Raw genomic sequence first — 12,927 nt, forward strand, 5'->3', positions numbered from 1 at the left:
TCAGGGTAGTACATGGTGACATATACTGTATGTACTTTGAACTTTAGAATGAAGGAGGCTGAGGGATGATCCGATAGAAGTAAATAAGGTGATGAAAGGCATGGATAGAGTAGGTAATCAAAATCTTTCCCCTTGGATGGGGTTATCAAAAATAAGGGGGCCTAGTTTAAGGTGAAAGGATGGAGATGTTAGTGATATGTTTTGTAGTTTATCTCTGGAACATGCTGTCCGAGGAGGTGGAGTTAAATACACTCGAGGCATTTAGATAGACAAGGTGTAGAAGAATACAGACCCAAAGCGGGAAAATGGGAATAACGTAAAGGGGCAAAACTGTATGTAGTAGGTTGAAGGGCCAATTTTTGTACTATAACTGATGAAGCATTGCTTAAGTACTATAAGAAAACTTGCAAAAAAACATCCTACTGTTGTATCTGAAATTCAAAAGATGAAGAGAATGAATACCTCCATTTATTGATATGGATTTGTATTTGTGAAGAAACTAACACAACTATTTTGAAATGATGGAAGATGGAATTATTCTGTCCTGCAGCCTCAATAACACACCTTAATCTTTCTACGCACATACAAAATAAAATCTATCTATCATGACGGACATGAAAAAGTTATCACTTTAACATGTCTTAGGTTAGTTCAATATCTACAATTCAGTTTTATTTATTTCACTTGCCTCACACGTAGTCAGTCTAAACAAACCTGTCAGGTTACACCATGTGTCCATGAACAGTACATGGATAGAAGTGGAACAGAATCAAACAAGGGCAAATGCAATTTGTGAAAATATTGCACTATGAAATCTTTAATATATAACAGATCATCAAATGCCAAGCCAGAAATTGTAAATTACTGAGATACAAGGGACTGCAGATGCTGAGTGCAGAGCATAAACAAACTGATTAAGGAACTCAGAGGGTAAGGCAGTGTTGCTGGAGTTGATGGTTCAGGGAAAGAACTATCAACTCCAGATGAGATGGGATCCAGATGAGAGGTCTCGACTTGAAACATGAACTGTGCATGTTTCTCCAGAGATGATGCCTGACCCAATAACTTCCCACAACAGCTTGATTTTTTTTGCATTGTGTATCACTACTCATAGTATTTTGCCAATGAGAGAACCAAACTTGTAAATATATTTTATGTGCAGTCAGTGGTTACATAAATATGACTGTATCAATTAGTATTTAAGCATTCATACTTAACATATATTGCCCTATTGTTAGAGGGAAGGAAAATTGCCAAGAGAACAGCCACTTAGCTCCCAATAAGATTGATCACATTAAGAAGTTAGAAATACTTGATTCTTACTTGGAGATCCTTCCTCGTGAACACCATTTTGCCCGTTCCCATTGATACCAAGGTCTTTGGAAAAATGAAGGGTTCCTTCCTCATCTTCGTTTTCATTATATGTTCTAATGTACCGGCTAAAATCAAAGGTACAGATTAAAATATTTCAGAAAATTAATTTTCCTAATGATTAAAAATGTGAGACTGTGAGGGATACAGCAGGGAGATGAGTAGCACAAGGTGGTGGGGAGTGAAGCAGCAATAACTCGGACAAACAAAAACATCAATGATGGATCAAATTAAAAACAAGAGTTATTTGCAAGTGACTTACTCTGTATAGCAAGTATGTTGCACACTGCCATTTTTGTGCAACCTTATCTCCAAAATAATCATGCAGGTGGGGGATGGAATATCAATAGTAGCTGTAACATACTAAATGGCAGCAGATATATACTAATATTAACCACACTGAACTGGATCTCTGACTGTGACATAAGATGGTAAGCACAAGTTTTCAGAAGATAATAATTAGGATGCTACTTACCACATTTTCATAAGTAACAGGTTGTAAAGCTTCTCCTCTGTTATGCTTCTAGGCACAGATATCATAAAAGGTTGGCCAAATAAGCAGGTGTTGCTGTGGTGGCCATAGCTCGACTGCCGATATTTTTCCCGTAGATACACTGGAATTACAACTGTGTCCGTGTCATCCGTCCTACTGCAACTCACTTCAAAACTGCAACCAATAAAGTTTCGTTTCACTAAACATTATATTATCCTTCTTTAGAAATCACTGGGTATTAAAATATTAACCTTCAGGTGTGTGGGAGGGTCAAGAAATGAAATGGCCCGCGTATTCTTTCAGGGAACATGGCTAACCTAACAAGCAGTTTACTCTTTGACAAAGGTGTGAAACTGTAAAATACTGAATGGAATCACACAAGATTTCAGAATGAAAAGCAAAAAGTATTTAATTATTCAAATACTTTAAACATCCAAACACTACAACAAATGGAGTTGTGAAAGGTGAGCTATCATTACAGAAAATAGCTGTCCTTTCAATTTGAACTATTTCAATGAATCATAAACTAAGGACCAATATTATTACAACTCCAATTTTCAATTTCATCATTATTTTCCCTTAAAGTTTATTAATAATAATTCTTTGATCAGAATGTTTGAAATAGCAACAGTCAATTCTGAATTTTGTCAATTTTGAGCCCAATTAAATGCAACACTGAAGATATGCTACATTTCTGGGGCCGCTACGCTCTGTTGGAAGGTTACAATCAAGGTCCCATCGACTGATTCTGATGCTGAAGTGCATGTTAACTGTTCCAATGGGACTTCTAAGTTACAGCAATATTTTTCCCTTAACAAATTAAATAATCTGTCATCACCTTCCTTTATTTCAGACCTAGCCATGGTGCAGTAGTTAATCACGTATACATGCAGTGGATGATCACTACAGGGAGCAAAGCTAAATTATGCAACTTGGCTTTGAATTTTTCCTTTCTCATTTTTAGTTCAGTTCAGTGATTTTTTTTGTCGTCAAAGAGCCGAATTAGCTATTACAAATGTTACACAAGCAAGCTGGAAATGACAATAAATATCTACACATTCATAATTTTCCATACTTTTATGAATGTTTTAATTTTTCTAAGCTACCAAGTTATAAACTTTTAAATGCACAAATAAATGCAATTAGTCAGTAGTCAATGCGTAATGCATTTGTCTATTTAAGAACGGATTCAGTTCCTGAAATATATCGTCAATAAAATTTTAATAAATTAAAAAAGCTCTGTAAAATGCATTGTGACTTTTTAAAGTATGGGATACTGCTATACTTAGAGTGGCAGATAGTGAAGATTAGTTTTGTACATTAAGGACAAGTACCTTGAAGAAAATTCTGAAGAGAATATTTATAAATTGATAAATAAATGGCTGCATTCAGATTTCGGAAGCTGCATTCTTCAACTAAAAATGCATGGATAATGACAAAATATATACAGTATATTTTAACCAGTGCAAAGGTAATCAACAAAAAGCTAGATTTAGAACCACAGAACACTACAGCACAGAAAACAGGCCATTTAGCCCTTCTAGTCTGTGCCAAAACTTTATTCTGCTAGTCCCATTGACCTGCACCCAGTCCATAACCCTTCAGACCTCTCCCATCTATGTATCTATCCAATTTATTTTTAAAACTTAAGAGTGAGCCCGCACTTACCACATCAGATGGCAGCTCGTCCCACATTCCCACCACTCTCTGAGTGAAGTTCCCCCTAATGTTCCCTGTAAACCTTTCCCCTTTCACCCTAAAGCCATGTCCTCTCGTATTTATCTCTCCTAATCTAGTGGAAAGAGTCTGCTCGCATTTACTCTGTCTATACCCCTCATAATTTTGTAAACCTCTATCAAATCCTCACTCATTCTTCTACAGTCCAAGAAATAAAGTCCTAACCTGTTCAATCTTTCCCTGTAGCTCAACTCTTGAAGACCTGGCAACATCCTAGTAAATCTTCTCTGCACTCTTTCAATCTTACTGATATCCTTCCTATGGTCAGGTGACCAGAACTGCACACAATACTCCAATTTGGCCTCACCAATGTCTTATACAACCTCACCATAACATCCCAACTCCTATACTCAATACTTTGATTTACAAATGCCAGGATGCCAAAAGCCTTCTTTACAACCCTGTCTACCAGTGACGCCACTTTCAGGGAATTATGTATCCGAACTCCCAGATCTCTTTGTTCCTCCGCACTCCTCAGTGCCCTACCATTTACTGTGTATGTCCTACCTTGATTTGTCCTTCCAATGCAACACCTCACACTTGTCTGCATTAAATTCCATCTGCCATTTTCTGGCCCATTTTTCCAGTTGGTCCAGATCCCCCTGCAAGCTTTGAAAGCCTTCCTCGCTGTCCACAACGCTTCCAATCTTAGTGTCATCAGCAAACTTGCTGATCCAATTTACCACTTTATCATCTAGATCACTGACATAGACAAGAAACAACAATGGTCCCAGCACAGATCCCTGAGGCACACCACTAGTCACCGGCCTTCAGTCTGAGAAGCAATCATCCACTACCACTCTGTCTTCTCCCACACAGCCAATTTCGAATTCAGTTTACAACCTCTCCATGGATACCTAGTGTCTGAACCTTCTGAACTAACCTCCCATGTGGGACCTTGTCAAAGGCCTTACTAAAGTCCACGTAGAGAACATCCACAGCCTTTCCTTCGTCTACTTTCTTGGTAATCTCCTCGAAAAACTCTACAAGATTAGTTAAACACAATCTACCATGCACAAAGCCATGCTGACTATCCTTAATCAGCCCTTGGCTGTCCAAATACTTGTATATCCAATCTCTCAGAACACTTTCCAATAATTTACCTACTACTGATGTCAGGCTCACTGACCTGTAATTACCTGGTTTACTTTTGGAGCCTTTTTTAAATAACGGAACAACATGAGCTACCCTCCAATCCTCCGGCACCGCACCCGTGGCTAAGGACATTTTAAACATTTCTGCCAGGGCCCCAGCAATTTCTACACTAGTCTCCCTCAAGGTCCGAGGAACTATCATGTCAGGCCCGGGGGATTTATCTACCTTTATTCGCTGTAAGGCAGCAAGCAGCTCCTTCTCTTTAATCTCTATGTTCCATGACACTGCTGCTTATTTCCCTTCCTTCTATATACGCTATGCCAGTTTCCTGAGTAAACACTGATGCAAAAAAACTGTTTAAGATCTCCCCCATCTTGGGAGGCTCCACACATAGACGACCACTCTGATCTTCTAGGGAACCAATTTTGTCCCTTACTATCCTTTTACTCTTAATATACTTGTAGACCCTTCGGGTTTACCTTCACATTATCTGCCAAAGCAACCTCATGTCTTCTTTTTGCTTCCTGATTTCCTTCTTTAGGATTTTCTTACATTTTCTATACTCTTCAAGTACCTCATTTGTTCTTTGTTGCCTATATCTGCTATACACCTCTCTTTTTCTTAACCAGATCGCCAATATCCCTTGAAAACCAGGGTTCCCTATGCCTGTTAACTTCGCCTTTAATCCTGGCAGGAACATGCAAACTCTGCACTCTCAAAGTTTCGACTTTGAAGGCCTTCCACTTACTGAGCACGTCTTTGCCAGAAAACAACTTATCCCAATCCACTCTTCCTAGATCCTTTCTCATTTCCACAAAATTGGCCCTTCTCCAATTTAGAACCTCAACTCGAGGACTAGACCTATCCTTATCCATAATTAACTTGAAACTAATGACATGATGGTCACTGGACCCAAAATGTTCGCTTGCACATACTTGTCACCTGACGTGCCTGGTTCCCTAATAGGAGATCAAGTATTGCATCCTCTCTCATAGGTACCTCTAAATATTGATTTAGAAAACTTCCCTGAACACCTTTGACAAACTTCAAGCTATCTAGCCCTTTCACAGTGTGGGAGTTCCAGTCAATATGTGGAAAGTTAAGATCCCCTACTATTACAACTTTCTGCTGCTTACATCTGTCTGCTATTGAAAACACAATTGCTCCTCCAATTCTCTTTGACTATTGGGTGGTCTATAATACAACCCTATTAGTGTGGTCACACCTTTCCCATTCCTCAGCTCCACCCATATGGCCTCTGTAGACAAGCCCTCAGGGCTGTCCTGTCTACGCACAGCTGTGATATTTTCCGACTAGTAATGCCACTCCTCCCTCCCCCTCTATCACGTCTGAATTTGTCTTCCTAAGTTGTGTTTTTTTAAAAAAGGTGAAAACCAGAAAAATCTAAGTCCTAAATGAAAACTTTTGCACTGAACCAGGGCACTGCAAGAACACCCCTCCTCCCTCCAGTGAAACAGTCACCCACTGCCAGTAAACAGGTCTAAAGGCAAATAGGAATCCCTTGTGACTTTAAAGAAATCATTTGGATAACACTGATTGGCTATATAAAGTGCTTTCTAACCAATGAAGTAATTTCTGAAGTGTTGTAAAGTAGCAAATATTTGTGAATGTTTTAAATTGACAGTAGTAATTAAGAGCCTGTGATGCCATTGAGATGAATTGATTTTGCATCTAATAACAGTCATAGAAAAAACTATTTTGACTGTATTGAATTTGACTGTTTAATTTTAATTGTCATTTTCTTTGCAGTTTGACAATTAATTATTTGTTTGTATTTTATTTTCATAACAGCTTAGTATGCCTCTAGTGGTTATACAAAGTATAATTCTGGAAAGCTCTGGTTGTCCTACGTTACGCGGCTAGTATCTTCTCATTGGTTGATTTTACGGCAGTATTGAGTAAGTATTTTCTAATTGGATTATTGTTATCTAAAGAACGCTCTTTATCTCTGGGTATAAAGGTTAACTGTTTTATGCCAAGCAACATCTTTAGATCCTCTCTTCAAGTAGTAAATCCCTGTCACTGTTTTGTTCCTGTTCTTTTTGTTCCATCAGCTCTTAATAAAACAATCGTTTTATGCCTCATTCCTGACTTCTAAATTAACCTTGGACTTAAACACCAGAGTTCAACAACTTCATCTAGTTACACAATAAGAGCAAAGACTTGAAAGCAGTTAATTGGCAATAAAACACTCAGGACTTCCCAAGCTCTCAGTCGATTTGGTGGTGAATGTTTCTCTTCTCCAGAGTTGATAATTCCAATACACTCTTGGCTAAATGTTTTTTGTTCTCTTCTGTAAATGCAAGGTTGATCAAAACTTCCTAACTCAAAACAAGTTGAGTCATACAACACTCCTACGTTGGTGACCTACACTCATTTGATGAGGCAGAGTTCTTTTTGTCAATTGTAAGATTGTTACTCACCAACACTTTCTTTTGAAGGATGATACAACTAGTATTTGAACATCTTTAAGGCAGGTAGTTAAGAAAGGGGATTAAAGGATAGCTCCCAAAAGAAAGAAATGTTGAACTGAAGTTACAATCAGATCTATCATGATCTTAACAAATGGTAGCAGGAATTAGAGGTGATCACTCAAGTCGAGTATGATATTTTCCGAAGGGTTGTATATTGGTGGGTCCTCAGCTGGCTGAGAAGCCGATCCAGAATCCACATATTCTGATGCAGTGAGGGCATGGGTAATTGGTGTTTGTGGTTGGGTCTTCTGATTGTTCAATCTCTCCTTTTTCAGAAGCCAAGTAACCCAATCTCAAACATATAGAAATACAAGTTATTGTAAAAGGCATTGTTTAAATGAACATTTTTACTGCTACTTTCCATTGATATACAATAAAAGTCCCTTGGACAAACATCTTTTACATCCAGATTAATGTTGACTGTTCTACAAAAGGCATTATTGATTTTTGGCTGCTCTTATGTGTATAAAAGTGGAATAAAAGAACAACTGGAAATAAGGTGCCCAAGAGTTGGCAGCAGATGGCATACATCACAGAGCTTTGGTTTGGTGCTGGGGCAGAGGGGTGGGTTGCAAAATGTGATTTGGGACTAATCAATAGCATCACTGAGATCTTCCTTTCAGCAGAAATGTAACTACAAACCTCAGTTCAAAAACAACTCACCTATTTCATTGTGGTAATCAAGTTATCAGACTAATTCTAAGATATGTGAATTGTACATTGCTCTTTGGCACATGTGTACTATAGCATAGAGTCATAGAAAAGTACAGCACAGAAACAGGCCCTTTGGCCCATTTAGTCCATGCCGAACCATTTAAACTGCCTGCCTAGTCCCATCGACCTGTATCTGATCCATAGATATCCATATCCCTACCACCCATGTACCTATCCAAACTTCTCTAAAACACTGAAATTGAGCATGCATGCACCACTGGCACTGGCAGCTCGTTCCACACTATCACGATCTTCTAAATGAAGAAGCTTCCCCTCATGTTCCCCTTAAACTTTTCACCCTTAGCCTATGACCTCTAGTTGTAGTCCCACCCAACCTCAGTGGACACTTGCAATCACCCTATCTATACCCATCATAAATTTGTACACCTCAAATCTCTCCGCAATCTTCTACATTCTAGGAATAAAGTCCTAACCTATGCAATCGCTCCCATTTCCATGTTAGGTGTACTTCTAAAAATGAAAAGTCTTGATTTGCAAATCCCTTTGTCCCTTGTTTTTAGGGGTATTAAAAGGACAATACTAAAGAGTTGCGTTATACAGTTACTTACACAAAGATATCATCTCGTTCCATGATGCTTCTCAGGTTTTCATCCATGGAAAATATTCTGTGAAACCGGTGGTTGTATATATCCGTGACAACCATCTGAATATGAAATTTAAAGGGTGATTCAATTATCCCAAAGCATAAAAAATCAATTATTCAAACATGGAATAATTGCAATTCTTACCTTGTCTGCAGGGACATGGGAAAGAGTAGAGAGTGCAGCACACAGATCTGAAATTATGCCGATTTTTGGAACAACTACTTTATACTGGAAGAAAAAAGAGCTTCAATTCAACATTTATTTTGTCTTTGGTGAAAAAATGCTCTGCATGTTTGAATATATCATACAAGGTTTTAGTGAACTGTTATATAAACCACTTTACATTACATAATAAGGAATATCTATTTGGCATTGACAGATTCTCCCAGTGGATTCATTCCTATTGCTTCACTACCACTTTAGATACCCCTGAAAATTGTAGTTATAATGTTTGCTTACCTATTTTCTGGTGATGTTATGTAGAAACATGGGATCAGTCCACTACTTAGAGACACTTTGGTGCAATCAAACTGTCTGTACAACACTAATGATAGCAGAGTCCTCTACAACAGCGGTACCCAGGTACCGGGCCGTGAGGGAACAATATGATTTGGCAATATGAGTCAGCTGCACCTTTCCTCATTCCCTGTCACACCCACTGTTGAGCTTGAACACACGTGTGGTCATTAACAGCACGTCATCCATGTCAGCGCGGGAAGATAAACTCCTCGAGCTTGCAAATGACGGCGGGCTGAAAAGTATGTTTGACATAACATCTCTGCCGGCATTCTGGATCAAAGTCAAGGCTAAATATCCTGAGATAGGCATGAAAGAACTGAAAACGTTGCTTCCATTTCCAACATATCTCTGCAATGAATGCGACGAAAACTAAATAGAATGGACATAAGGAACCTCCTTCCAGTATCGCTGTCTCCCATCACCCCTCGATAGGACCGTCTTGTTGCAGGGAAACAAGCCCAGGGCTCCCACTGATTCAGCGATACTGGTGTGTTGCAATGATTTTATATGTTCATACGGGGAAAATATGTACTGTGTGTTTAATATCCAAATGTTACTTAAAATGTTATGATGCTATTGACTGATAAGTGACTTATATAACCATATCACAATTACAGCACGGAACTAGGCGATCTCGGCCCTTCTAGTCCGTGCCGAAAGCTACTCTCACCTAATCCCACCGACCTGCACTCAGCCCATAACCCTCCATTCCTTTCCTGTCCATATACCTATCCAATTTTTCTTTAAATAATATCGAACCTGCCTCTACCACTTCTACTGGAAGTTCTTTCAACACTTCAAGCTCCCCGTCCTCCCCTGATTATTGACTTATCACTATATTCATGCGAAGAAAATATGCGCTGTGTGTTTAATATTAAAATAGTTAGATAAACCCTTTTAGAAACGAAATTGAGTGTACTAGCCCCTTATTACCAATATTCCGGTCATGATGAACACCCCCCCCCCCCAAACAGAGTCGCCAAAAATGCTTTGCAGAGAATAATATCGGCAGGTACACGCATGGGCAGGTCACGCATGCGCATTGGTGCCCGCGCAAGGCTTCATGGTCATTGTAGTCTTTCTTTGACTGCTACTCTTGTCCGTTGGCAACCCCCCCCCCCCCCTCGGGGTCGGCCAGTCCGCAAGAATATTGACAATATTAAACCGGTCCGCAGCGCAAAAAAGGTTGGGGACCCCTGCTCTACAACATAGTCCAGTATCTTTAAGTCTTCAATGGCTACCTGTGAATCTACTCAATCTATTCCCTAGCCTCAACATCCTCCAGCTGTGACAAAAGGACATCCCATCTAAATATTAACTGCTGCACACCATTTCAGAAAATGTTAGAAACAATAAGTCAGGCAGTATCGATGGCATGAAAAAGATTTAGAGTTTCAGGTTAGAGAAGTTTTGTTTGACAAATCTCAGTTGTTTCTCTTTCTACATGCTCTACCTGATCTGTGTTCCTCCAACGTTTTGTTTCTGTTTCAGGTTTACAGCATCTGCAGATTTTGATTTTCATTTAGTGCCAAGTGCCATGATTTTTGTTTTTACTATCCCAATACAGGGTAATAGATACATCAAACTTCTGTCAGCTGAGAAGCAAGTAGTTTTATGCAACCTCAATGAGGTATGCTTGCTTTACACCAATTACATCTCTTTCCCAAACATTTGTCAAAGTCACATATCCCTCCACCTCAAATCTTTAATCCAGATTACCAACTCCACACAAGCACCCACCTCACCTCCAGTGCATTTTGATAATTACTAAATTACTACATCCAAATCTTTGCATTTCAAATTGAGATTATTGCAAAGTGTGCTTACTACCCTGTCATCCTATCCAGTAACTTTTGTCTTTCACTTGTTTAACCTCACTGAAGATGGCCCAGGTAAAATGGCTGATCCTATGACCCTGCTGCTTTCTGGCATAGGCCAGGATAGGGCAGAGCAGCAGTAATGATTGGACTTACATACTTAAAACAATACAACTTATTGCAACCTGTCAAAGAAATTCATGCTAGCCCATAAGGATTAATCAGCTTACATGAATTAACATACCACCAATATATAGAGAAAGCTCCAGTTTTCTCTTTAATAAATCAAACTGTACTGGCACCCTTCTGTGGTCATCCCAAAATAGGATAATTTTTTTTCTAAAATGATGCATCTAAGGTGTTAAATGATTACTGAAACAAGTTAGGAAATTACAGTATGAGAGGAGTTACAATATTAAAAAGCTATTTTAGAAATACCTTACAACTCAATCTCAGATACCCTCACCGTGAGTGAATACCTTTTACTTTAAAACTGAAAAAAGAACAAAGCATGAAAGTCTGCATTTCTCCTCTCTCTGCCACTGGTGCTCTCTCCTCCTCCCCTCTACACCAATCCTCTTTATGCAATCACCTACAATCCCTGCCATGATCATTTCACCTCCGTATTCCACTTCTTTTACTTCACACCAAGGCTGAATCTTCATTACTATACACTAAGCACACTCACTTTACCCTTTATTCCCTCCTCCTACCAGTAGCCCATTAGGCACCCCCTCAGTCAGGGTCTCGTGCTTCCACTTGTTCTGAGGTGGTTAAGTTTGATGTGGAAGCTGCAGACTCTTGCCCTAGGTGGTGGAAGTTTCAGATATCGTGCACCACTTCTACTGTTTGGGAATGGCTTACTCATCACTGTGACTAGTAGTGGCCAAATGCCTTCTCAAATACTCCTCCATTTGATGATTGTGGCTCGGGGAACTTCATGAGTTGGCACAGATGTTACAGTTTTTAAAAATTTCAGGGTTTTGAGAAAACCTTTAAAGCATTTTTGATGTCCTGCTGCAAGCTTTCATCATATTCCCATAGGAACTCACATTTCAGGAAAAATCAGGTCTGTTAAACATGCTCTGCCGCAGACATTGTCGCTGATACTCATCCATAACTTCCCCAACTCAGACCACTCCTTTAAATCCCAGCTTTCTGATTCAATCCTTATTTCTCCTGTCCTTTTTTTGTCTTGGAAAAAAAGACTTCAGGAACTTTACACTTTAAAATGATTATTTAAATGTAACAGCTGATTGAAACTATTCAGCAGCTAGATGACTATAAAGCAGGTAGACAAGCCACAACCAAACACTACCAAAACATGCATCGTCCAAATGTTGCATTAAACTGTGCTACTCATACCTGCATAGGTTTGCTGAGTGGATCATTTCCAACAAGGAAAACCTCCAAGGTGCGCTCCTTTTTTAAGGGTAAAGGAAGCGTTAAATAACAAAATGGGTCGAACGTCACTGAAACTTTTGAACATTCAGGGCAAACGAGTGTAGATTTAAAAAGACCATGGAAAATATCTACAATGATGGAATCGTTTCGTTTTCTGTGGTTTTCCCATGCCTCCTTAGCAACCACCTTAGAAAAGATGAGGGAAAAAAAGCAAACTGAGATAGACGCTAGAGCATAAGACAACAGTTCCAACTAATCATCTATCAATAACTATTTCACAAATTACCATTTCATTCTAGGAATAAAATTTGGTCAGAGACATTTATGGACAAGTTTTCTTTAAATTGATTTAAGGTGAGAGTGGAGAGATTTAATAGAAACCTGAGGGACAACTTTTTCCATTCAGAGGATATTTAGTAAATGGAATGAGCTGCCAGAAGAAGTGGTTCAGAAAGGTACTGTACATCATCATCATGTGTCCCCTTGTATGACATGGGCGATCATGGTTTTTCCATGACCATGATAGTTCTTGGCAAATTTTGCCACAGAAGTTGCTTGCCATTGCCTTCTGGGCAGTGTCTTACAAGGTGAGTGACCCCAGCCATTATTAATAGTCTTCAGACTGCTACAGCTTGCCTAAGGGTGAACTGCAGGCTAGCAGAGGGAAGGAGCGCCTT

The 12,927-nt window shown here is 39.2% G+C and overlaps 1 protein-coding gene across 8 annotated transcripts in view; it reads right to left on the minus strand.

Moving 5' to 3' along the window:
- LOC140202828 (ubiquitin carboxyl-terminal hydrolase 15-like) overlaps positions 1 to 12,927 on the minus strand; it is a 112,999-nt gene that overhangs the window by 18,379 nt on the left and 81,693 nt on the right. For 7 of the 8 annotated variants that reach the window (XR_011887199.1, XR_011887198.1, XR_011887197.1 and 4 more), the window contains 5 exons: positions 12,212 to 12,436; positions 8,655 to 8,738; positions 8,475 to 8,569; positions 1,847 to 2,038; positions 1,324 to 1,439 (listed from right to left, as the gene is read on the minus strand). Coding sequence is in view for 4 of the 8 variants with exons in the window: in XM_072268249.1 (XP_072124350.1) it covers positions 1,324 to 1,439; positions 1,847 to 2,038; positions 8,475 to 8,569; positions 8,655 to 8,738; positions 12,212 to 12,436 (712 nt within the window). In the remaining 4 variants the exon portion in view is untranslated. Of the gene's footprint in view, positions 1 to 1,323; positions 1,440 to 1,846; positions 2,039 to 8,474; positions 8,570 to 8,654; positions 8,739 to 12,211; positions 12,437 to 12,927 lie in introns of those variants that run through there. The other variant, XR_011887200.1, reaches the window with a different exon arrangement.

The sequence above is a fragment of the Mobula birostris genome, chromosome 9, assembly GCF_030028105.1.
Source record: "Mobula birostris isolate sMobBir1 chromosome 9, sMobBir1.hap1, whole genome shotgun sequence".
Lineage (NCBI taxonomy): Eukaryota > Metazoa > Chordata > Chondrichthyes > Myliobatiformes > Myliobatidae > Mobula > Mobula birostris.